The following is a 27,228-nucleotide window of genomic DNA, read 5'->3' on the forward strand; positions in this document are numbered from 1 at the left end:
CGCAAGTGACGCAAAGGCGGCTTTGGTAACGGGCGGGATTTTCAAAATGGAGCCCCTCAAGGAAGGGGTTTCTCCCCGACCCCCGTAGCGGGGAGGGAGAGGCCTGCGGAGCGGCAACGGTGGCGAAAGAGACGCGCATTACCCGGCCATGTGGTAGCTGATAGGAAAGGAAGAGAGTGACGCGGGGAAGAGCGAGCGCCGCCGCCGCCATGGCGACCTGCATCGGCGACAAGATTGAGGTGCGGAAACGGCCATTACGGGGTGGGTGGGGACCGAGCCATTCTCGGGGGGAGGGGGAGTCTGGGCCCAACCATATCTCAGTGGAGGGGGAAGCAGGGCTTGGTGTTGTTACAGGTGTTCCCGTCCAGCTTGCTGACTGGCGCGGCGTGATGCTGGGCGGGGTTTCGCCTTACCAGCGACTTAAAACACTCGATCCCTCCCACTTCGCTGGTTCAGGATGAGGTCGCTTCTCTTTCCTCCTTTTTACTTGGATGGCACCAGGTTGCACGTCCCCTGCTTCTATGCTACCTCTGCTTTAGTGTCATTAAGAGCTGCGTGGCAGGCAGAAAACCAACCTATGCTTTTTTCCCCCCAATGCCTTTGATTTGTTTTGATATTTGTCTTCCGCTTTTCCAGCGACAAATGCTGAGCTCAAAGCGGATCACAATAACCACGGTGGCGTTAAAAATGGGAAGTCTCCATCTGTAGAATTTGTACCCATCTCAGTTTGTCAAGGTGCAGAAGCCCTGCCAGAATAGACAGGCAGCTCTGCACTTTAACATCTTTAAATTTAATGTCCTTTAGTGTATGACTTAAAAAGAACAAGTTGTTCATAGGGCTGAACTCTACACAACTCGAATGTTTGCCATTAACCGAGGATGTGTGTCTGTGGTTGATGTGGGAATTCTAATCCGTGTTTGTATAGATTCTGTAGAACTAAGGTGTGGTAGCTATTTCGGACTAGTTAACAAGGTTTATAAAGGATGAATTTTGGTCCATATTAGCACTCTCACAACATTATTCTTAGTACTGCATACCTGTCACCATGCTTCTACCTTGTATGGTGTTCCCTCTGAACACAGAGTTGCCTGAAGATGGTATTTCTTAGTCACAGGTGACCAAGCAAATGGTTATGTGGTTTTAATTGTAGCCTTTGTAATGATCATCTGTGCAGCCTGTAATTCTAGAAGGAGACTGCATCTATCCCTGAGAAATTCTCATTTGTATCTAGTAATTTTTTACTATGATAAATAAGTGAACCAATGTGCTTTGACAAACCAGCATGAATAATTTGAAACATTACCAAATTCTGCATCGTTATGTTTTAGCTCACAGAGCTCAGATAAAAGGTCTACAATTGCTACAAGTGTTGAAAACTTGCATCTGTTATAACATTTTTCTCAGGAAGGCTTTGTTTACATTCAAGGTCTGGCTGGTTGCCAAATTGGGTTTGCAGCATCTTTCCCCAAATTTCCTCTATTAGCCAGGCATAATTAGGGTACTCCCATAAGTATGCTTTGGAGGAAGTGTGTGATAGATTTCCCCCCTTAATCATGTGGAAAAAAAAGTATTCACCTTGGCCTTCAAGAGATTACAGCTGCAACACTAAATTCAGAGGGATTTTAAATATGTGTAGGATAAGCCTGCATGCTTGCAACCCTGTGCACACTTATTAGAAAGTCAAACCTACTGAACTCAATGGGGCTTACTTTCAAGTGAGCATGGAAGGATCAAGCTGTAAGCAGTTAACATGAATTAATCTTTAAAGTGTTCTCTGAAGTGTGTAATGGTAAACTATGGCCCGGCAAGTATTATGATTTATACTGAAATGACTGTTTCAACAGTAGGTTATACTTTTATTTTTGAGACACATTTGAAATATGCTTAATATTTCAGGCAAGAATTAACCTAACAAAACAGATAATGGATTTTCCTTTTTGGTACTGCACAGTTGGGAACATTAATAATCATGCTATTCATGATTATTAATGGTTGACTTCTACACTTGGAGGCTGTATGCTTATGAATACTAGTTGCTGGAAACCTCAGGAGGGGAGTGTCCTCTTGTGCTTGGGTTCTGCATATTGGCGACCTACAGGTGTTTGGTTGACCACTGTGAGAACAGAATGTTGGACTGGATGGGCCATTGGCCAATCCAGCAGGCTCTTCTTATGTTCCTATGTTGAAGGATCAGAGTACTAAAAACACTTCATTAAGTTAGGGAATAGGTTTAGAATACAAGAATATATGCTTGTGTTTGCTGTCACTTTGAGTTTTAGTGATCAATTTTTTTGGAAGAGAATAGGGAGCATTTGAGACACTCACAGACGGACTACAAGAAAAGCAACTGTAAACATGCCTGTAGAGTTTGTTTATTCTGATGATGATGACAGGAAATAAGTGTTGAGAAAAGTTGACCTGTTTTACTTCAGGAATAAATATTTATGTACCACTTTGGCCTGAGTATAAGCCACACTTTTTTCCAAATTATGACAGTGAAAAGTTAAAAGTGTGGCTTATATTCGTAACCTTACGCCACTGGCAAAACGGCGCAGCTCCCCCCCCCCCACCCAGAAGCAGCCCGGGAGTGCGAGGCAACGATGCGCAGCCTGCCCACTGCTCCCAAGCCTCCCCCGAGCCGCCAGGGCGGTAGAGCCTTGAATTTTAAAGGTGCGGCTTATTTGTGGGTGGGTCTTATATTCGGGCCAATATGATATTTTTTGTTATTCATCAGTTATGAAAACATTGGCAGTGGGGGGAGAGGGGGAATACAACCTCCAGAAGTCCCAGCACATGCTCTCTGTTTCCCCACTCCTACTTCAACTCCAAACCACCCATCATTTCCAAATCATTAGGTAACTTCATAAGGTGATATGCAAACTAATTACGGTAAAATATATTATCAGTCATCCTCATCATGGTAGTCTGGGGGTTGCTAAATCATGCAAACGAAAGAGGATCTATTTTGATTCTACTGGAACCAACATTGATCTAGAGCCCTTGAAAAATAAATGTATGTGGGTGACACTTTTCTTTTTATGTTGATGGAGTGGAAAAGGCAAATCAGTTGGAAGGGGTGGTGCCCATCAAACACTCAAAATTCCAAATATTCTGCTGGTCCCCTAAAGGCTGGCAATATAACAATTTGCTTTAATTCATGTACCTCATGATATAATCATTGCCCCTAGAAAGGTATTGGGGAGGTAGATGCCAACTTCTAAACTCCCCAGGCAGTTTTGAAAATGCCACAATTTTTGTGACATACGCAGATATCTAAATCCTTTGAACATTAAGACGTTAGTTTTTTGACACTAACTCTTGGACTTCCACTACCCGCAAGGCTACATAGGTACGGAAGGCCAGCCCTATAGAAAACATCCATCGCTCTTAAAACGCAAAATCGGTTTTTGTCACGAGGGCAAAGTTTCTAACCCCAAGAGCCTTGCGTTGAAGAAAGGAGAAACCCAGCTCGCTGGTATTTCTTAAAAGTGGGGCGAAGCCTCTGCAGGACACCTTTCTTTTGCCAAGGAGTTTGCAAACAGTTTAACAGTGCAGCCCTGTCCCTGCGTACTCGGAAGCGAGCCCCGGACCGCTCGGGGGAGCTTACTCCCTCTCGCGCGAAGAGGGGGCGGCGGGGGGCTAAGGATTGCCGTTTTCGGCGGCGGCAACAGCAAGGCGGCGCGCGGGATGCGGGGGGGGGCGCCTCCGCTCTGGCGTCTCTCTCCCGGGCCGTTTCCTTGGCAACGGGGGATGGAAGCCGCGTCTCCCCCGGGAGCGGGAGAAAGCGCGGCAAGGCGAGAGCCGCCCGCGAGCCCCGGCGCCGCGAGCTCCTCAGTGGCTGCGAGTTCCTGGCAGCGCGATGCCGCAGTGGCTGCTCAGTCTCCTGCTCTCTCCGGTGCCCAGCGCCGGCGCAGCCTCCGCCGCCGGCATGTCCCAGTGCTCGCCTTGGGAGAGCTCCATTCAGGTAAAGCCGCCTCCTGCCACCGGCCGGTCTCTGCCGAGGAGCGCCTCTGCCGGAGCATGCGCCGTCGGGGCGAGAGCGCGGCCAGGGCGCCCTTTAACTCGCCCTCAGGGCACTGAAGTGCTTTTCCCACCTGCATCCTGAAAGGGGACAGGATGGTTTTTGAGGGGAGGGGGAGAAGTACGAAGATTGCCCAAGGGAACCAGGTTTCAGCTGGGCAAAGGTGAAACACGTGGAAGAGCCTGTGTTTTTTGTATCGTGTAAAAGTCAGAAACTGCAAGACTGAACTTGTATGGTGTGGACACATCTCTGTATTTGCTTCCTTTTGCCCTACCTCTTATACTACATTCATGACCCTAGTCCAGAGGGATTTCGGAGCAGGCTTTCTAGTAGTCTGAAATATGGCACTGCAGAGTGATGGGAGCAAAACATGGATAAGGGTAGATGAGGGGAGAGTTGGTATGTGAAGGGTATGAACAGGATGCATTTACAAACAACTTTGGAGGTGGGAGGGAGAAGCAGCCTTAACCTCTTTCCTTTTAGATGCATTTTCATACTAACCCCCACTGCATTGGGAAGTGGAAGCAGTACTTTCCTCCCACACTTCAAGCTAGCCTCACAGTTTTCTCCTTAAAGTCTTTTTTGTTTCAGAACAGGGATTAATTTGAATCAAGGTGACTCTTTATATCAGCTATTTAAATTACAAGGCAAGGGGAAATTTCATCACATCTCCTCTGCAAACATTTCAGAGGTAATTTTTTACAGGTAGCATATTAAAACAATTAGATGTTTGACACCCCACACCAGGGGTCTGCAACCCGCGGCTCCAGAGCCGCATGTGGCTCTTTTACATCTTTGCTGCGGCTCCGGGGCGGATACTAGCGAGGGGAGGAGGCGCATTGTCTCCTCACTGTGGCGGGCGCTGTACTGGCTGTGACGTCGCATGGGGGTGGTGCGTGTGTTAGTCACGCACCGTCCCGACGTCACCTTCCCGCCCGCTGTTAGATCGTGGCTCCGGAGATATATTTGTTTTAAATGTCGCAATGGTTTTGCGGCTCCCAGTTGTTGTTTTTTCTTCAGAAACGGGTCCAAGTGGCTCTTTTTGTCTTAAAGGTTGCAGACCCCTGCCCCACACTATCTCAGTAGCTGATACATACCTGTGCAGATGGAAGGTGTGGAGGCAGTAAGAGCAGTGACCATTGCTTTTTCTTTTTCAGGATTTCAAAGTGGGGAACCTTCTGGGGAAGGGCTCCTTTGCAGGAGTCTACAGAGCAGTATCCCTGAAAACAGGCCTAGAAGTTGCCATCAAAATGGTAAGTTGCCATTGGATCAGATACCAAAGTAACTGAATTTAGCCAGAATATAGGATACCAAGCTGCTGGGTAAGCTAATAAATGCAATATTTTACTTTCTAACTTACTCCTTATGTTCCCACAACTTGTTAGTTCCTGATTTCTGTTGGTTCACCTCTCAATTTGAATCCCAGGCTGCAAAGGTTTTCTCCATATAGTGCTTGCCCTATACTTGACTGTGCAAACACATAAACTAGTCCAGTCTTTTAAGCACTTAACATCTGAAGTGCTTCATCTGTCAAACTCCTCAGCACAGATGATTGTTTTTAGTATAGAATAGCTTTCAGGGTCAAGGCACATTATAATGTGAAATTAGAGGTGTCTTTTGCACACTATGTGTTGAGTCTTATGTTTTGTTTTTGTGAAAATATTAAATAGCAGCAGAGGGGGAAATTAGGATTGGGACCATAGTATAAGGGGAGATTTTTAAAAAATGGTATCAACGGCAGCAAGAGAACAGCATTTTTAATTAAGATCACAGTACAAGTGCTAAGAATTTTGTTTGCTTTTTACATATCCACCTGCACTATGGTCCCAATCCTGATTCTGAATCTGTGACCCTCCAGATGTTATGGACTCCAACTCCCATCAGTCCCAGTCAGCATGGCCAACAGTCAGGAATGATGGGAATTACAGTTCAATATCTGAAGTGTTGCAGGTTATCCACCTCTGATTAAAAACAAAACAAAACTGAAGAGTAAACCATGCTTTTAAAATACTGTGTAGTAGTTTGGCCATTAGTCAGTATTTGTTGAGAAAGTTCAATATATATCTGTAGGGATATAATACAACATTTAAACCCCATTCCTATGTTTATTTGGAAGCAAGTCCCATTTTATTTAGCTGGGCTTACTTTCTAGGCTGGTGTCAAGCAGATTTCTGAAGAATTGTTATCTTAACATGAGACTAAAGCAAGCTGGACATACCTGAAATAGTAGTATTAGTATAAAATGTAACAATAAAACTCTTTCCAACCCTCATTTAGCTTAAATCTATTCCTGAATTATTTTTTTAAAAAAAATCATTACTTTTGTGTGTGTATATGAGCTTAATTTTAAAAAGAAAATCTTTTCAGATTGACAAAAAGGCTATGCACAAAGCTGGAATGGTGCAAAGAGTTCAAAATGAAGTGAAGATACATTGTCAACTAAAACATCCCTCTATACTTGAGGTAAGAATTTACACAAAGAACTTGACATGCTGGTAACTAAACTTTGATGTATATTAAAACTAGTTTTCATTTTTCTAGTTGTATAACTACTTTGAAGATAGCAACTACGTGTACCTGATACTGGAGATGTGTCACAATGGAGAAATGAGCAGATATTTAAAAAACAGAAAGACCCGTTTCTCTGAAGAAGAAGGTAAGGCTGAAATATTGCTTATTGTTGCACCTTGAAGCAGCCTTTCCATCAAGTAAATAGGTTGGAATCCACCCAGGGCTTGGACATAGCCAATGAGATTATTTTTCTTTAGACATAGTGGTCTGTAAGACCTTGCTTTTGAAAGTCGCCCAATCTTGTAGAGTTTGTTGTGCAGTTATTTATCAATTTTAAAGGGGTGTACTATGTTTCTTACATACCCTTTTGGGTGCTGAGATCAGCAGAGGGGGCACTCTTGGTAGTTCCTCTGCCCTCAGAGGCTCGGGTGATATATATATGCTTGTGTGTGGCATCTCCTTGGGCAGAGACTGGCAAATGCAATTTTATTATACTAAAATTAGGGGTGTGTTTGAGCACTTCTCAAATGGTTTGCCGTGTGTTTTGGGTCATTGTCATGCTGGAATACCCATCCGCGACCCATTTTCAATGCCCTGGCTGAGGGAAGGAGGTGCTCACCCAAGATTTGACGGTACATGGTCCCGTCCATCATCCCTTCGATGGGGTGAAGGTGTCTTTTCCCTTTAGCAGAAAAACACCCCCAAAGCATAATATGTCCCCCTCCATGTTTGACGGTGGGGATGGTGTTCTTGGGGTCATAGGCAGCATTCCTCCTCCAAACACGGCAAGTTGAATTGATGCCAAAGAGCTCAATTTTGGTCTCATCTGACCACAACACTTTCACCCAGTTCTCCTCTGTGTCATTCAGATATCCCATGGGCAAACTGCAGACGGGCCTGTACATGTGCTATCTTGAGCAAGGGGATCTTGCGGGCTCTACAAGATCTCAGTCCTTCGTGGCGTAGTGTGTTACCAACTGTTTTCCTGGTGACTATGGTCCCAGCTTCCCTAAGATCATTGACAAGTCCCCCCCCCCCCCCGTGTAGTTCTGGGCTGCTTCATCACCGTTCTCATGATCATTGCAACTCCACGAGATGAGATCTTGCATGGACCCCAGACCGAGGGAGGTTCCGACAGTTATTTTGTGTTTCTTTCATTTGCGAATTATTGCACCAACTGTTGTCACCTTCTCACCAAGCTGCTTGGCCATAGTCTTGTAGTCCAGTCCAGCCTTGTGCAGGTCTACATTCTTGTCCCTGACATCCTTGGATAGCTCTTTGGTCTTGGTCATGGTGGCTGCTTTGGAATCTGCTGGATTGATTGCTTCTGTCGACAGGTGTCTTTTGTGCTTCTAATCTTAGCTCGTTACATACAGTGAAGATACCAGGTAGCCTGACATCTGGCTGGTTGATAGGGGATCAAATACTTATTTCACTCATTATAATGCACATCAATTTCTGGCTTTTGTCTTCTGGGTTTCTGGGGGTCTTCCTGTTATTATTCTGTCTCTCACAGCTACAATAAACCTACCATTAAAATTATGGACTGGTCCTTTCTTTATCAGAGGGCAAACAGGCAAATTTAGCAGGGGCTCAGATACTTTCCCCCCTCACTGTAGATTTATTTGTAAGCTTCATTAGTTGCTTAAGTATGAATTTCTTTGAATCTATTAGTTACAAGAAGTAGGTGGTAAGCATGCTTAAAGACAAAAGCATGTTTAAAGACAAAATAGCAAAAATGTTTCTTAACACCCCTCTTCCTTTTTTTATTTCATATAGTTCGGAACTTCATGCACCAGATTATTACAGGGATGTTATATCTTCATTCCCATGGAATATTACACCGGGACCTTACACTCTCTAATCTTTTACTCACCAACAATATGAACATCAAGATTGCTGACTTTGGACTTGCAACCCAATTGACAATGCCTCATGAAAAGCATTACACAATGTGTGGGACTCCTAATTACATTTCTCCAGAAATAGCCACAAGAAGTGCGCATGGGCTTGAGTCTGATGTCTGGTCCTTGGGCTGCATGCTCTTTACTCTTCTGGCCGGAAGACCACCTTTTGATACTGATACGGTAAAGAACACCTTGAACAAAGTGGTGCTGGCAGATTATGAAATGCCAATGTTTTTGTCAGAAGAGGCTCAAGACCTTATTCACCAGTTGCTTCGCAAAAATCCAGCAGATCGTTTAAGCCTTTCGTCTGTATTGGATCATCCTTTTATGTCCAAGTGTAACTCAGCAAGAAGCAAAGATTCAGGAACTGTAGAGGATTCAATGGACAGTGGAAATGCCACCATTTCTACTGCTGCTTCTGCCTCTCCCAGTGTCAGTACAAGTGGCTGCTTAAAGGAGAAGAAAAGACTTCTAGGGGGTCAGCCACTTCCCAACAAAATGACCATTCTTCCTAAAAATAAGAATGCCAGTGAAGTCTCATCTGGCTATGGAAGTAGTTCCCATAACAACTGGGGACTCCCAGTAAAAGAAATGGGAAATAATGGTAGGGGAAGAGCAGTGCAGCTGATTGAAGAAAGACCGCATTCGCGCTACCTCAGGAGAGCACACTCCTCTGAAAGATCTGGCTCATCCCATAGTCAGAGTCAAGGAGTACTAAATAATGTAGAGAGATGCCATTCCCTGGAAATCCTCTCAAAGTCCAGAGGAGGACTAATAGGAAACAGGAAGGATTTTTCACCTGCAAATAGCCATGGTGGTGTTCCTACTGTATTTAAAGAAAAGTTTCCGACCAGCTCTGGCTCAATGGAAAAAAATCTGTCTCCACCTGTGAAAGATCAAGCTCAGTAAGAATTGTTCTCATATATCTCTGCTTTTTGAGTGCATCATGTAAAATTGGTTGCCCTGTAATATAATGACCTTGTCTGGATGAAATACCAAACTGTGATATTACATGAATGAGTCTTGGTCTCATCAGCTGCACCCTTTCCTTTCTTCTAGCACATCTGTGAGGTCATAAGAAACGTTCAGTTTTTGCCTGCAGTCTGGCATATCTCTGATTAATTAGTCACAAACTGATTAATTTTAACCGTGGAAATGAACCAACTTTAAACTTTGGCTTACAAACTTAGCCTGTTTCATTTTAGTACACCATAACTAAGATTAAACACAATTCTGGATTTGTACGTAACACTAAACTGTGGTGATCTCCTTGTAAATACTCCGTGCATGAGGGGTCGGGAGTGATATCTAATGCTTGCGTACGTAATTATTTCCCAGTCATCTATGTAAAAGGCACAAGGGTGCTGGTGGCAACAGAAAGTCAGAACCAGAGCCTGTGTGACCAAAGGAAATATGCATTTAGCTGTGCAGATAAGTGGACTGCAGAAGGGGGAGGGATTCGACTCATGGCTTTAAAAAATAAAGTGTAGCTTTCATATATAGTCCTGTTCCTGATAGGCTACTTGTGCATCCAAAGGACTCAGTGTCTACTGTAGTCAAGCCAATGAGTTATTTATCGCTCCTATCTTGTAAGTGACAAATGGACTGGGAAAAGTTCTAGCTAAGTTCTAAAATACAATGGGACTCATTTTGCGTGTAGCCGTGGATCATTATAGCTTAGAACTGGCCTCCATTGATTCTCAGCTATTAACTTAATACTATGAAACTCCTTTAAACTAAGAAATTAAAAACAATCTCTAATTTTACATATTGTCATTTGAGTATAAGAAACTGATACTGAAAAATTGCAAGTTGTCTCAGTACAAAGTGTTTGCCTATACTGTAGTAGTTTAAAATATTAGGACTATGTAGTGGAAACAAACCTGTTACTTATATCATGTAGTGATACAATATGGGACGCGGGTGGCACTTTGGTCTAAACCACAGAGCCTAGGGCTTGCCAATCAAAAGGTTGGCGGTTCGAATCCCCGCGATGGGGTAAGCTCCCGTTGCTTGGTCCCTGCTTCTGTCAACCTAGCAGTTTGAAAGCATGTCAAAGTGCAAGTAGATAAATAGGTACCGCTCCGGTGGGAAGGTAAACGGCGTTTCCGTGTGCTGCTCTGGTTTGCCAGAAGCGGCTTAGTCATGCTGGCCACATGACCTGGAAGCTGTATGCCAGCTCCATCAGCCAGTAAAGCGAGATGAGCGCCGCAACCCCAGAGTCATCCATGACTGGATCTAATGGTCAGGGGCCCCTTTACCTTTAGTGATATGTTCCTCAAATAGAACTTAATCTATTTTCATGATCAATAAGTTATTTGTGTCCATATTTATAAAGTGTACTTATGAATAATTCTTTGTCTTTAGTTCAAATTATCTCTGTCCAATGAAGCCCAGCGTTGGTTTATTAGAACCGAAGTCCCAAGCTGAAACTATGCAGCAGTGGCTTGGAAATATGCAACTAAATGGTATGGATTTATTTAATGAGAGTGTTTTATTGCCTGTGTGTTGGACACATTGAATTCTCAAAAGATACCATTCCTATCAGTAGAGCTTATGTAGGTACACTGTGTGTCCATCCAAGGATAATGTTTTTAACTGAGAGATTAACTTAGAAGTGATTCCATGTGAAGATGAACTTTAGATAATGAAATGTGTTATGGCTTGTGGAAGGGCTGATGCCCTCCAGCTGTTGGACTCCCAACTCCCATCAGCCCCAGGCTGCATGGCCAATGATCAGGATGCTGGGAGTTGTGGTCCAGCAGTATCTGAGTAGCCATAATGCGTGTGTGTGTTTTATTTGGGGCATGTTCTCTGAAGGAATCTTTGAGTATTTTAAGCCCAGCTTGGTCATTAAGCACTGTCTACATTTAATAATTATGGGAGTTGCCTTGGATTCCCCCCGTACTTTTCTCATTCCCTCTTCATACATAAATACCGCTTGAAGGAACATGCTGTGGTGATGGATAATGCTGCAGAACTCCCAAGTCATACCACTTTTTCCTGAGCCCCACTGTATATTATGTAATGTCAAGCCCATGTTTGCCATCACGTTTTCATAAAGATACAATGCAAGTTTCCAGACAAGTGCACTGTTTGGCATATGTTTGAATTCAGATGTTCCACCTTTATGTGCATAGATGAAAAATTGTGCAGATGGACCTCAGCTGTAACCTGTGTAGTAATTCTATGAAAGATAGATATCTTAGTGTAGAGGGTTAATTGTGTCCAACATGTCATAAATCATGGTTTGGGTTATGCTGTCAAAGAGCCCTTTCCCTTCTTGTCACCTCCAAATGCTACAACTAAGGTTAGCTCTTAACTTGACTAACAACAGAAGAAGCTCCTAACTATGTTGTGAAGGAATATTTATTTAAGAAACACATATTCCAGTAGTCTGTTCAAAAGTTTATTTTGGTAAGCTGTCTAAAGTTATCTGTCTTTACTAAGAAGGCAAAATGCAAACATTATCTATATTTGCACATTTAGGGATGGATCATGACACTGCATTTTCTGGGTCTACTGGATATCCACATGTTGAAAGTTATGTTAAGATGGGAACATGGATACCTATGTTTAGGCTCAGTATAGAATTCTTACCCCTCAAACTGGAACGATAACAATTGTGAAGATCTGCATGTATTGGGCTCTGTGAACTGGCACGATCTTGATCCTGTGTGTAGGTGGAGAACATCTGTCTAGCGCTAATAACTGATAATAAATTATCTGTGTAGAGAGATCAGGGATGAAAACAGCAACTGCTTATTATATAAACATTGCTGCAGAAGGGAGGGTAGAAAGAAGAACAGGGCCATAAGGGAAGGAGGAGCTTTTGTTCTCCTGCATCAAATTACTTCATTTAGTGAAAGAGCACTGAATGTAGCTGTAATTTAGCCAAGGATTACTTAAATCTTCTCAGACATTTTCTTTTGTTTTGAATTACCAGGAATGCCTTGGGGAATTGTCACCATAGGACACACAGTTGGGATTATTTGAATCCTCAAGCAATTTTCTTCTTAATTTTTGCTTTTAATTGCTTCTGTACTTGGACAGAAGGTGCATATGATATTTCATGCACTTTACCAGGACAGACGTGGTGCTGCTTTTTGATACCATCCCAAATGCTTTATTTAACCACTCCCAGTCCATCTGTTTGCATGGGAAGAACCCATAACATGATGTTTAATCTCTTTCAGTAGAGTTAAATTTAAGCAAGCTTAAACCAGTTTTCTAGTAAATAGTAAAGGAAGTTGTTGCTGTTAACATCGGTTACAAACAATTCAGAAAAGTTGGTTATGTGCCACAATACTTAGCTTCTCATACATACAACAGTAACTTTCCCAGGGTGTAAACATTGTCTATTTGTGAGTAGACAAAAATGATATGATGCTTTCCTAGCCTCATTTATAGTTAGAGACATAACATTTTTCTCCTGTAAAAACTAGGAAGAATCCTGTAATGCATTTTCTAAATCATTAAAATATCCCTTTGCTGCTTCAGCTCAGATGCAGGAACCTTTATATGACAGTAGTGGAGATTTTCGATTCCATCTTGGTGTGCCTCAAGAAACACTGAAAAATGCATGGAATGGCTTAAAATGCAGAAGACCCCCTGAATCTGCACAAGCAATAGCACCAGCTGTAGGGCCACTGGACACAAGGAAATACACTGCTGAGAAGGCTCCGCCAGCACCTGCATTTGGCCTCCCTCTAGCGTCTGAAAGCAGAAGAAATGGGGGCAAAGAGCGACAATATGGACATCCGAAACCTGCACTGCAAAGTGTTGTATCACCTCTGAATGCTCATAGACTAAAGCCAATTAGGCAAAAAACAAAAAATGCAGTGGTATGTATTGTACTATATTTCAAAATAATGAACTACAGTGACAATTTTATAAAAATGGAGCTCTTCCACATTTTTAAATACCTACCAACTATCACAGTACGAACCAATTAACTTGACTGGTGTTAATCTTCTCTTGATAATCAGGTGACCAGAACTGTAACATTTCTTCATTTTCGAAGATGCACACCTCTATTAATAGACCACCCCTCTGCATTAGATCAGAGCCCATTCCAGTTGCTCCCTTGCAAGGCTGTCATCCGATTCTGATCTGATCGTTAGAAAATAATAATAATAATTTATTATTTGTACCCCGCCCATCTGGCTGGGTTTCCCCAGCCACTCTGGGTGGCTTCCAACAAAGATGAAAAATACACTAAAATGTCACATATTAAAAACTTCCCTGAACAGGGCTGCCTTCAGATGTCTTCTGAATGTCAGGTAGTTGTTTATCGCTTTGACATCTGATGGGAGGGCGTTCCACAGGGCGGGCGCCACTACCGAGAAGGCCCTCTGCCTGGTTCCCTGTAACTTGGCCTCTCGCAGTGAGGGAACCGCTAGAAGGCCCTCGGAGCTGGACTTCAGTGTCCGGGCAGAACGATGGGGGAGGAGTCGCTCCTTCAGATATACTGGAACGAGGCCGTTTAGGGCTTTAAAGGTCAGCACCAACACTTTGAATTGTGCTCGGAAACGTACTGGGAGCCAATGTAGGTCTTTCAAGACCGGTGTTATATGGTCTCGGCAGCCGCTCCCAGTCACCAGTCTAGCTTCCGCATTCTGGATTAGTTGTAGTTTCTGGGTCACCTTCAAAGGTAGCCCCACGTAGAGCGCATTGCAGTAGTCCAAGCTTCCATGAGATACCCCACAAAGGGCCATGGGAACACTGACCCCAGTCCCTTGTGGGATATCTTATTGAAGCTGGTTTTCTAGCGATCAGATGAGAAACGGCTGGCTCTGCTTTGCTTGCCAGGAATTGGCTCTTACAGCAGTACAGCTAAATTGAATGCAGAGGACTGGGTCGTTCATAGGATGGCTTTGGTGTGATCCAGTCAGGAAGCAACTGTCATGGCAAGAATGCTGATGACTGCTACTTCAGCATTTGCAGTGAGGCTGTAGTTTGTGAATTAGTGCAACGTGGGTTTTAGTGACCTCTCCAGTTCCCACCTTTACTTGATCAATGCCTGATTGGAAGAAGCTTTGCTCAGGTGCCTTTGAACGTTTGGTCCCAGAAAATGAGAAGGGAAGTAAGGGTAATATAATCTGTTGGTCCTTATTCTGTTGCAAAGTATGCAGGTTTTTAATAAAAATCTCTTAGCACAGTCATAAAATAATATCTTACCTACTTCCAGTATTTTTGTCATCAACATAAATGTACACTGTCAGATTTCAGTTCAGTTATTGGACTTAAAGACTTCTAGTCAATTTTTTTACTGTACTAGGTTTCCTTTCTAGTATGTATCATATCTCATTCTATTGTGTTTCCCTCTTTTGCTTTTGTTTTCATGGTATTGTTTTCCCCTTGATCCTCCCATCTCTCTCCTAGTATTTGTAAATCCAGCGAGGTTAGAACACCCTGATTGGCTGCCTCAAATCCTCAGCAGCCTAATAGTTTTTCAGTCACACTGCAAATAGTCCCTCAGGCTTAAAGCACTCAACAAGGAGCACAAAAACAAGTTCTTTACTTCACTGCAGTATTTTAGTTCATTTTGATGTAAATGGTGGGGAAAGGAGGGGGCATTTACATTGGATTGCTTCGAAAGTGTTTTATTTAGGTTGTGTTCTGTTTTCAATTTACATTCTAGGTGAGTATTCTAGATGCAGGAGAAGTATATATGGAATTTCTAAAAGAATATAATTCGCAAGAGTTTGTAAAAGAAGTTCTGAGGATATCTTGTGATGGAAGTGCAGTGAGTATTAATTTTTTATTTCTTCTAAATTCATTGGCAGTATTGAAATGATGTGTTTATGCCAATATTACTAAGGTGTAATATGCCTCATCACACTGGAATATAAGCTTGTTTCACTGATTTTTTTGCTTCTAGAAATCAAGTAGATTTTCTTTTCAGAACTTTGTATGTACATATTAACACAGGGGTCTCCTTTATGCTAAATGCCTATATGTCAAGCATGTGTGAAATCTGAAGCGTTCAGTGTAGTTTAAATAACTGACTTAATTTTTGCTATGATTACTCATTTTCTGGTAGAATTGCTGGCACAATTCCATGAAAGAGTGAAAGGCATTTGTTTTTACTAATTCTGTCTTTGGAAGCATTGATCTAACTAAAATATCTGTACCTGTAAAAGCTGCAGATAATCTTGCTTAGTGAGGATAGGAAACTTTTTTTTTTTTGAGGAAATGAAGACTTTAGACATGACACATGCCAGATTCAAATTTTCTGTATCCTGTAGTGCATTAATAACTTGTTCATTTTCCAGAAAGAAGCATTAAACAAATAACTCGTTGGCTATGAGATTGTGTTTTTTCTGTGTATTTAGGTCACAGTTTACCACCCAAATGAAGGAAAAGGCATCCCTCTGAATAATAGACCCCCACCACCTCCTGAGGACTCAAATATATATAGTTTTGGCAACTTGCCAGGTAAGGTGCATTTCTATGGGCCCATTCAGAAACAGTGGCAAGGAGCCAAACAACCTGGTGTGGGTGGGTGTGTGAGCTTATGTTTATTAGCCTCTCATGCAACGTAGATAGCTATTTCTGAAAATGAGAAGAAATTCAAAAGCAGCATGTGACAGAGGTTTGTTGTTCAAACAAATAAATGAACAAGGAAAGCTCCCTTTGTAATTCTTTGGATATTCGCCAGTAATTATAGGTTGGATCCAAACACTTTGGCCAGTGCAAAGGGGAAAAGCTATTTTCAGCAGTTCTTTGTTTTGCCTGTGTTCCCTGAAAAGCTGCTCCAGAGTTTGGGGGACCTTGCAAAATAATATGGGAAGTAGTGCTAGGAGCTGCAGAAGGAAAGATAGGTGAGCAAAGAATCCCCCCTTCCTCAAATGGATCAGGATTCTATTGCAGTGTGGATCCAACCCTATATATGGATGCTGTTCTAGTAATTATGTTTCCCTTCACTATCAGAATATCATGGGTATTACAGATGCATTAAACTTCCATGTAGTGATTTGAATTAAAATATTCAAGTTACTGAAATTCTTATATTTTGTGTGCCATGTAAACTTATTGCCCTAACTTGCAGTGGTTGATAGATTTATGTTTGTTTCTTTTTAAATAATTTTAATTAATTTTTCATTAATAACAATCCAATGGAGGCCACATTAATACAATACCAAATCATAATACAATTTAAAAAAGCCAATTAATCAGTTCTGAATTCAGTGTTTTTGGATGACTTGCTGTGTTTCAGCTATCAGGAGTTGGTGTTATTCCTTGGTCCTGCTCCATTTCTCTTAATTAGTCCAAATACCACAATTCAGAACTTAATCCTTTGTTTTAGCAGCCACTGGTGTGATGACTTTCATTCGTATTTAATAAATCCATATCCATTAACTTGCAGAGGGAATTTATATCCTGTACTTTTCTGTGTGAAATATTTGTTTTCCTCCTCCTTTTCCTTCATGTTGTAATCAATCAATTCTCTTCAACACTGCCCCTCCTTCAAGAATTCATTTCTTAGTACACCACCACTTCTCTATTTTGCCTCTCCAAAACCGAAAGCAAGCCAGCGTCTGGCCATGACTCCTGGCTTAGTTCCAGCATTTGTTGTCTTTGATCCTTTCCAACCTTCTAACGAGCTGGTGTCTTGCCAAAACAATAATAAATCAGAATTAGAGCCCTCTTTAGTAGCCAGTGTCACAAGTCATCACAGTATTTCACAGTCTATTCTTTCAAGTACTCTGTAAAGAAACTTATAGGTTCTTGTTGAATCCTTCTTGCATTCCATATATAGTTGTAATCCATTCAGTGAAGGCTTGCCGAATCATAGCACAGCAAATAGAGTGTGAATATAATGTAGAAAGAGAACAAAGGCTCCCCTTCACTTACATAGCATTCCATTTATGACGAGAGTCGTCTCCAGATCAAAACCTTGGCACTCAGTGGCTGATTCGTTTAGCAAGTTATCTTTCTCCTTCATCTAGAACACGTTTGTTTCTTAAGTCTGTATTTAGATTCATCTTAAAAGAAACAGAAGTACCTCCGCTCATGGCAACCGCATTGGGGAGTTTCCAATACGTGCGGTGCTATGCACTCTGTGTCCCTGCCCCCGTATTCCATCGGAGGCAGTTATTGGACAATCTGCGAGTGAAAGCTCTCCTCCTCCTAGACCTGGGGTGGGGGGTGGGCTTGCAAGGATAATTACTCCCAGATTATTAACTGCATGGCTGGCATCCGCTATTTGACATGGCGGTGGCGCCCGAAGTCTGATATATTTATGTTTGACTACAGTGGTACCTCTGGATATGAACGGGATCCATTCTGGAGCCCTGTTCGCATCCTGAAGTAAACGCAACCTGCGTCTGTGCGGGTTGCGATTCACCGCTTCCGCGCATGGCGTCATTTTGACCGCCTGTGCATGCACGAGCGGCGAAACCCGGAAGTAATGCGTTCCGTTACTTCCAGGTTGCCGCAGAATGCAACCCAAAAGCGCTCAACCTGAAGCATCTTCAACCCGAGGTATGACTGTATTAAAAATTAAAGAACATCCTGTTGCGCCCTTGCAGCAGTACAAACGTGTATAAGTATTCATTGATACAAAAAGGAAGTAAATCCCAAGAAACTAAAGGAGTAATTAAAAAATGGGATCAAAATAATGTATACAAGCTAATGTACTACATATACTGTACAAAGAAATCAATCAGTCAAATTTAGTACAAATTTAAAAAATAATATGTATGTATTTGTGTACCCAAAAATATATCCAAACATGAATAGTATAAACAAACATAATATCGACAGACTAAATATATGTGGTGCATGAAATATCACAGAGCACACACAGATGTCAATAAACTGAGCAGTTAAAATAGCAAACTGTAACAAAACCCAAACATTTTTTACCATGGTCTTCCTCAGTGGTCTCATGAAAGTTGCTTGACAAAAATGCATTATATGACCAAATCACAAAGTAGCATCACTTGTTAAAGCTATAAATGATACTCACCTGGCCAAAATACTCAAATGGGCTTTGAGCATATCATATAAATGAATAATATAGGTACAGATAAGGTGTAAATGTTGCTCCTCCAAAAATGTAATTAAAAATAATAATAATTACATTACTTTGAAGAGCAACATTTGTACCTTGTCTGTACCTTCCCATCCCTCCATATGTGTTGTGCGTGTAAGTAGACAGGTGATTTGAATTGTAATCACTGTTTATTACGTATTCATTTTAGAGAAGTACTGGAAAAAGTATCAGTATGCTGCTAAATTTGTGCAGTTGGTAAGATCCAAAACTCCCAAAGTCACCTTCTATACAAGATATGCCAAGTGTATGTTGATGGAAAACTCTCCTCCTGCAGATGTGGAAATTTGTTTTTATGATGGTATGTATCCTTAAGCTGTTTTCTACATATCCCTTCAGCCATTAAATTGCATTAAATTATTTGCCAACTGTTAGGGCATTTTAAAACCTAATAGAGATTTAGTTTAGTTTAGTAGTTTAGTAAATACTTCTAATACTTTGTTTTATTGGCGATTAAATGTAAATATTAAGAACAAATTGGAAATCCAAAAATTATGAGAGTTGTAGCAGATAGCACTTCTTGTTAACACACTCAAGTCAGGGATAATTGTATTTGAACTGTAGGTGGTTGTTAAGTGCAATCTCCTGTTTACATCTACTAGAATGTGATCATATTGTCAATGTATGTGTACCCGACGTAATATGTTTTTGTTTTTTATAGGGGCAAAAATCCACAAGACAGCAGGCGTAATTAGAGTAATAGAAAAATCTGGGAAAGCCTACACTATAAAAGAGGAGAGTAAAATTGGTTTAGAAAAGGATATACAAATATATGTGGATCATGCAAATGAGGTAAATATTATTTGTAATGTTTCAGTGAGTGTGATGCACATGGGTAAGTGATTCCAAATGGCAAATTAGCAGACTGATTTTGAAAGGTTCCTATGAAGTTGAGGGGTGTGGAGATTAAGGAAATGTTATGGATTGAACTTTATACTGTTTAACATTGATCATACTTGATGTCATGCAATAGGAAGGTTAAACCCCCCCTGTACCTTTTAATTTAGCACAATACATTAATGTTTTCTTCGTTGCCTCTGCCCACTGTCCCCGAGTATTGAATTACTGCCCTTTTTGAAAGTGTTAGCATGTTTTAATGCAAGTTTTCTATTTTTCAATATAGGGACATCGCATTTGTCTTGCACTGGAATCTGCAATTTTGGCTGAAGAAAGAAATGGAAGTGTTCCATTTTTCCCCATTATTGTTGGGCGGTAAGCAGCCTCTTGTATTACTATTTTTTTCAGTTGCACATGTTTCTCACTCTCCACGTGAAATTTTTAGTTTGTGCCTTTTGATATTCTTAGTGGAAGTTGGAAAGTTTAAACATGTGAGCATAATTCTTCCATTACCAGGAAACCAGGAAATCCTGAGTCTCCAAAGGCTTTAGTGCTCCCTCCCACTTTGCCAGATACAAGCCCTTCTTTGGCGGAAATAGCCTTGATGAAGAGAGATACCGCCACCAGCTCTGATGCTTCAAGTGAAGTGCCTAACATTAATCCCCCGGTAAGTACATGAGTGTGTAGTTCTTGCTTTTATTTGAGCCCTAAGAAACACTATGCTGGAAGGCTAAATTTAACCTGTCAAGTAAAAAAAAAAGTTTAAGATGAGTAGAGCCAATGGTATTGGGTTGTTTCATATTTTAACTAGGTAGGTCTGAAACCCAAGTCAGGCAAGGTACACTCAAGAGAGGTGACCATTTAAACACTGAAGTATATCATGGCTTTATGGCTCACAACTGCTATTTTCATAATTATATTCCAGATATCGGCTTATGAAGGATCTGCATTTACATCAGCAACAACTGAATCAAGGAGCACCCTAAGTCACCCAAATGAGTGTGCTGTAAATTCAGCTCAACTGTTAAAGTCTGTCTTTGTAAAGAATGTTGGCTGGGCTTCTCAGGTGAGCTTGGTAATCAACAGCCAAGGAAGATGAGCTGTAATGCAGCAGTTGTTATACTTCTACTGAAAAGGAACTGATAGTATAATTGATGATGCATGGAATCAGCTCTGTTCCCTATTGAGTTTTATTTATTTATTTTACTTATTTGCCTCAAAATCTGTTGCAGATCAGGAAGTAGTTAATGGAAGAATGCAAAGCTTTGTACCTAGTTACTTTCTGCACTTTAAACTGGAATGCGTTCTCCTTGTACAAATTGTCAGAACCTGCATAAGAATGTGCTGAAGCTACACAAAATACTAACTAGGTTGCACAAAATGGGCAAAATCGGGATTGTCTATCTTGCATGACAAAACACAGTGGATTGTATCCAAATTCTACTTCTGGAAGAACAAGTCTTCTGAAGGAAGTGAACCTTCAGGTGCAACTTAGCATGGCTGTGCTGTGTCAATCCAAGCTAAATAAAGCTTCTTGACTAGAAAGATAAAGCACTGGGAAAGAGTTCATTGTTGTATTTCAGTGCAAACTAATTCTACAATATTTTTCCCTATTAGCTGACTAGTGGAGCAGTATGGGTTCAGTTTAATGATGGATCCCAGTTGGTAGCTCAAGCTGGCGTTTCCTCCATCACATATACATCTCCAGCTGGTGACACAGTGAGGTGAGTGTCAGTTTTGATACTGATAGCACATTCCTGATTATTTCAGTTACTTTTCCAACATTTTGTATTGGTACTGTAACTTTAGAAGTTGTATGACCTTGAAGTACCATTCCTTGTATGTCATACATAATAGCATTTGCTGCTGCTGTAAATGTTGTACTACTGTGTATTGGTAACTCTCACTCTAGCCTAAGTTAATAATTGGTGGGAGTAACAAAGATATATACAAAAGAGAAAACTAGATGCACTATAAGTAGTAAAAGTAGAATATCCTAACTATACAAATGTTTATCTGCTAATTTTCCTGTCCCTCTACCTGTTTTCCCTTCTTATATTGTGTCTTTTAGACTCTACCCACAGGCTTATAGTGGGTACCTATAGTCTTTTTTAAAATCTTTGTACAGCACTGAAAATACTTTTTCAACCAGTCCACATGCCTGTCAACTGAACACAAGGCTGTTGCCTGCACTGATTGTTCTGATTCAGCCTGGGAGGAAGTCCAAGGGGGCAATTTAAGTAGATTGACCTTTGTTTGCAATCTGAGGTGTTGAGTGGGTGGGGGTCCACTTCAACCTCACTTCTGACTTGCAGTATTACAGTAATTCTATGTAATCTACTGTTAACAGCTACTTTTTCTCAGCACAGCCCTCCAGCCTGAACTGCACTGCTTTTTCAGCTCAATCTGCAATATGGGGTTAAAAGCAATAGGTAAAATTGAATGGCTGTACTTACAGCTTCAGCCCAACGCTCAATATGTAGTGGGGTCTAGTACTGCTGGGCAACATTGCAGAGCTACGCTTCTGGGCTGTCAAAAGTCACCATCTTCCAGGAGGCAATATGAGGACAATGAACTTCATTTGCTTTGAAATTTGCATATTAAATAAGAACTGCATTAAGCCATTAGTTTTGGATCTGGTGATATAAGTTTTGCTAGAATAACAGCCCCTCAGGTTGGAATATCTGGTTTATATACTGACGGAGTGAATTTGGAATTAACAAAGCCTTCTAGCTTCTTAAGCATGGCTTTAAAAGGAGCAACTGTATACTGGCACTGGACCAAAATGTTAACTTGCTGAAATCAGTACTGGGTATATTTTATATATGTGCTGTTAAATCTATTCATCTAAATATTTTACTGTTTCCTAGGTATGGAGAGAATGAAAAATTGCCAGAGTACATCAAAGAGAAGTTGCATTGTTTATCTTCCATTCTGGTAATGTTTACCAATCCAGCTGGTCCGCACTGACAAACTTGGAACATGAAGGCTAATAACTTGGTGGTGATGAAATTACCTACTGTGGTGGCATGAAGCAGAGCTTCTTCAATGAACTCGGACCTTCCTGACTGGTTAAAGCATATGACCATAAGAGTTGCTGTGTTCTGCTTAGCTAAGCACTTGTAAAGCTTTTTAAAGTATGACCAATCAAGGCCAAATTACTTGCATTTTTATATAATGGATTATAGAAACTGCTGTGACCACTGGTGCTTCTTACTTTCCATGAAGGGAGTCTGAACTCTGTATGTGTGTTTGTGTGTTATTCTCTACTGTTCTTATAACTCTGGCATCAAATAACATCTCTGCAGTTACAGTATTTGTGCCTGTAAATACTTTGTATTTTATGTTACTTTCAGCTGATATGTAAAGTGTATTGTTTTATAATTTTTATATTTTTCTAACTGTTTTTCTAATGATATAACCCTGCAAAGAACCTTTAAAAAATAAATGCAGTGGTAACTGTTCAGACCCCTTGCTTTATTCAACACAAATGCTGAGGTATGTTCTACTAAATACACTATAATTTGTCAATAAAATTGCACTTCTACAATAGCAATCCATAATCATTTGCACACCTGCGCATATGGAGTTGTATCCAAATGCTTGCACAAGTAAAAACACAGCTTGTATAGCTTTCCTCCTGCAGCAGATGGTCTGATGTATTATCATGACCAGGGAGGGCTGTGTCACAGAGGTGGAAGGATTCTGTGCCAGTGAAACCCTGCTCCCTGGGTGCAACACTCTTCTTTCTCATCTTGGACAGTTGTCGCTTGGCTGTACTTCTGTCCAAACCAAAAAACGCTCTGAAACAATTTTCTTTGTATAAAATATTCTGTATGACTATAAAACAAGAACTGTCAACAAGATACTTATAAGTGAGACCATTTATTAGTTTCTGCTAAGTCATGTTAGAAAGCACTCGTTAAAATTTAGAAGAGGTAGCTAATTATAAAAGTGCCTAAATACAAAGTTTTTTTCAAGCTGTGTTTGAAAAACACTTTTAATAAGACCTGATTCACAGAATCAAGGCAATTTAAGAAGTACACTACCACAGTAAGTAGAATTAGGAACTGTGTGAACTTTTGGAACTATACACATCAAAACTGTTTTATTATCATGTTCAGTGCTGTACCAGTGATATGTCTGACAATAAATTATCAGCAGTAAAACATAGCATTTCTATAGGACACACTGGCTACAAAAAAAAAAAAAAAAGATTGAACAATAGTTACCCACAGCTAGGAGATCTGCTCTTGAAGTCTCTGATATAGGACAGAAAATGCAACAAGTCTCTTGTACACAATTTCCAAAAGTAAGAGAGAGAGGAGAACAATTCCACATATTAAGCTGAATGCCCAGCGGGGTCCCAAGTACGTGTAGAGTTGACTGACAAAGACTGGGCCAAGTATACGTGCAGCACTTCCAGAGGCAGTCAACCAGCCCATGTAGACACCCTAGAACAGATCAGAGAATTTTGAGTGCTGATGCGAAACTTCTGAAACATTCAAACACAAGCTATTATCAAGCCATTCTTATCAAAAAAAACTTATTTCTAACTCTAAAATTGATTAAAATGGACTTTTAGGCCACCTTTTTAAAAAAGACAATTTAACTAGATGTTTGCATACAAACATTAGATAGATAAGCTGGAATGGGCCCAAAAGTGAACCCATGGCCTTGCATATCCCCTCTGATGTGGCCAGGAAACAGACTTATGTGGCATTTAACTTCAATTTCTACATATCCTGTCTTGCTGCTACATAGTATGTTGTGTAAACAAGGCCACTTTCTCTGCCACACATAACTTGGCAGCATGTGTTGCTAAGGGAGTGGCATATGGTACTTTCTCCACTCTCACTTGGAGCTGCATAGTCTTGACACTCCTGAGGCTTCACTTTCCCACAGACACCACAGGGTAGAGAAGAAATGGGAGAAAGAATAAACTTGGGAAGGATGAGTAGTTTTCCCCTGTATCAGACAAACATATAAGACTGTCAGAGGCAGGATGTGCCTGAATACCTGCTGGTGAGAAATGCAGGAGGGGAAAGCACTGCTGCACTCAGATCTTGCTTGTGGGCTTCCTACAGGCATTTGGTTGGTTGCAGTGAGAGCAGATTTGGGGTTGATGCAAGGGATGTGTGGGATGAGGAGCTCCATCCCACATATGCAATGGTTTAGTTGGATATAACTTGTGACCTCCCCTGCTACAATTGGATTGACTAGACTACAACAAAGTGCCACTGCTCTATGGTGTTTTCCTCATGTGATGGCACAGAACTCCTCCAGCAAGAAAACACTCATCAAGACAATGAAACATTATTCCAAGTTCAGCAAGTTTTCTGGCACTCTTGCAAAAGTTCATAGCAAAATTAGAAATTAATTTTGTTATTTGTAGAAAAGACCTTATCTACACACATCACAAAAATCTTTCTTACCTGGGGCTTTGGTCCTATGATCTTTGAATATAAAGTGTAAGACATAACATTACAGGCTGGATAACCAAGTCCTAGTAGAATGACAGTAGTGATATATTGGCCCAAATAGATGACTGGAGTATAGAGGCACCAGGACTGTGACATAGGACATCCTGTTGCTTCAGTAGTATTACTGGATGGAAGCATCCATTCTAGTGTCCGGAGAGAGGCAAGGCTTTCACCAAAAGTCATCCTTGGAATAGAATTATTCTTTATATCTGTGAAAAAGCAAATAAAAGGTATCATATACAGATATTCAGTAGGAAGCTTAGAAGTTTAATATTAATATTTGTACCTTCCCACTGGATATTAGGTAACTGATGTCCCCACGGTAGTAAGACAAAGAATCCAACCAAGATAATCACTAGGCCTCCATAGAGTATAGCACGTTCACCAGTCCTGTCAGATAATGAAAACCATGATTACAATATTCATACTTAGGCTAACTAAACCAACCCTGCGTACGATGCAAGATGCAGCTAATCTAAAGTCTGTTTGCTTTTCTTAAAAATATAGGTATGTTGGTAGGTGCACTCTGGGGATCAGGGTGCTACTAGTGCTACAAGCAACTAGTTTAGAAAGGTTTATGGACAATCATTTGCAACCTAGAGTTCATCAAACCTTTTACTTTTTTTTTTACTTTTTACTTTGTTGTACCACCGTGAACGGTGGTTTTTATTTTGGTTTGGTGTTGGATATTGAGTGGGGTGGGGATTTGTTTTGTTTGGTACTATTGTTTTTGGTTTGATTTGTTTTTCTATTTTGTAAATGGAGGTTGGTTTGAGGCTTGGGATTGCTACCGTAGTGGGGCGAGGGAGGTATGGCGGTGGGGGCAGATGTCATAGGCGAAGGGGGTCGAGATACGGATATGCTCATACCCCTTCCAATCTGCGCCCCATCCCGAGAGACGAAGGTAGGGTGAGCAAGGATTACTCACCTCCGTCACTGGTGTTGTGCAATGCCAGGTCTATAGGCAACAAAACCGCCACCCTGCGAGATTTCTTCACCTCGCAGGGGGTTGCCCTGGCTTGTGTGACGGAGACCTGGGTGCGCGAAGGGGAAACTGTTACCTTACGAGAGATGGCGCCCCCGGGTTTCTCCATTCTCCACCAGTCGCGGACTGTGGGCCGGGGGGGGGGAGGGGTGGCATTATTAATCCGGGAAGATTGTTCTTTCAGGGCTCTACCATCGCCATCGATCCCCGGCATTGAATGTGTTGGCCTAGTGTGGGGCTCCGAGGTCAGCTTGGCTGTCTGGCTGGTGTACCGGCCACCTAGCACAGCAACAGCCACCTTGTCAGGCCTGCTGGAGGCGGTGGCCGGCTGGGCCTTGGAGTTCCCTAACCTATTGGTATTGGGGGACTTCAACATCCATGCTGATGCCACTCCCTCCTCACAGGCTCTGGACCTGGTGTCTTCCATGGCGACTTGAGCTCTCCCAGTTTGTTTCGGGCCCCACACATCAAGCAGGCCACACGCTGGATTTGATTTTTGGCGTCGGTATAGATGTGATCATGTCTCCTTCGATGAAGGTGCCATGGTCTGATCACTACGCTCTGAAAGCCAGGGTTGATTTTCCACCCCCACCCTGCTTAGGTGGCGAGCCAATTTGGGCTCGCCTGCAGAGGCTGATGGACCCTGATAGATTCCGTCAGGCCTTGCGGGACCTTGCTCCCCCTGGTGACTCATTGACTGAGCTTGTTGAGGGCTGGAATATCCAGCTCCTAGCAGCCATCGATGAGATCGCACATAGGCGCCCTCTGCGACCCCGCAGAAACCGGGCTCCCTGGTTTACCGAGGTAGCTTCGGAAAATGAAGCGGGACCTCAGACGGCTAGAGCGAGTATGGCGGGGTGCCTGTGACAGAGCCTCAAGAACATCTTATAGCGTTTTTATGAAAACCTACGAGATGGCAGTGAAGGCCGCTAAGAAGTCCTACTTCTCAGCCTCCATTGCCTCCGCTAGCTCTCGCCCGGCGCAATTATTTAGTATAATTAGGTCTTTAACGTCCTTTGAAGGACAGCCAAATTTAAATAACAATTTGACACACAGCTGTGAGGCATTTGCGAGCTTTTTTGCGGAGAAGGTCCTGTTGCTCCGCCATGACCTCCCTGTCAATTTGGATACAATAAAAGAACTGGAGGCCCCTCGACTGTCCTCGGGTCCAGTATTGGACCACTTTGACCGGATATCCCCAGCCGATGTGGACAGACTCCTCCGAGCTGGAAAGCCCACCACCTGTCCTGTTGACCCGTGCCCGTCCTGGCTGATTGGAGCGTGTCCAGACGAGGTGCGCCCCCCCCCCTGGGTGATATCATCAATTTGTCCCTTGGCACTGGGGTATTCCCAGGGGAACTGAAGGAGGCAGTGGTGCACCCGCTCTTAAAGAAAACATCATTAGATCCCTTAGATCTATCCAA

General features: G+C 41.9%; 2 protein-coding genes across 3 annotated transcripts in view; one reads left to right on the forward strand and one right to left on the reverse strand.

Moving 5' to 3' along the window:
• On the forward strand, positions 1-23,553 carry PLK4 (polo like kinase 4). 2 transcript variants are annotated; one of them, XM_082237597.1, is made up of 16 exons: positions 1-239; positions 5,179-5,274; positions 6,389-6,484; positions 6,563-6,677; positions 8,312-9,344; positions 10,807-10,907; positions 12,940-13,283; positions 15,083-15,187; positions 15,777-15,879; positions 18,651-18,800; positions 19,161-19,291; positions 19,623-19,711; positions 19,853-20,003; positions 20,262-20,402; positions 20,954-21,060; positions 22,207-23,553. In XM_082237597.1, the coding sequence occupies exons 1-16, from the start codon at positions 210-212 to the stop codon at positions 22,304-22,306; spliced, it is 2,892 nt and encodes a 963-aa protein (XP_082093723.1). In that variant the 5' UTR covers positions 1-209; the 3' UTR covers positions 22,307-23,553. The 2 variants fall into 2 exon arrangements, with proteins under 2 accessions (XP_082093723.1, XP_082093722.1); XM_082237596.1 differs by lacking the exon at positions 1-239 and adding an exon at positions 3,845-3,964.
• Positions 23,206-27,228, reverse strand: part of MFSD8 (major facilitator superfamily domain containing 8) — a 15,212-nt gene continuing 11,189 nt past the window's right edge. The window contains exons 10-12 of the mRNA XM_082237692.1: positions 25,106-25,209; positions 24,772-25,028; positions 23,206-23,790 (exon numbers count right to left, since the gene is read on the reverse strand). Coding sequence (XP_082093818.1) covers positions 23,575-23,790; positions 24,772-25,028; positions 25,106-25,209 — 577 coding nt within the window. The 3' untranslated portion in view covers positions 23,206-23,574. The remainder of the gene's footprint in view (positions 23,791-24,771; positions 25,029-25,105; positions 25,210-27,228) is intronic.

This window comes from Podarcis vaucheri, assembly GCF_965113315.1.
Source record: "Podarcis vaucheri genome assembly, chromosome: 9".
Lineage (NCBI taxonomy): Eukaryota > Metazoa > Chordata > Lepidosauria > Squamata > Lacertidae > Podarcis > Podarcis vaucheri.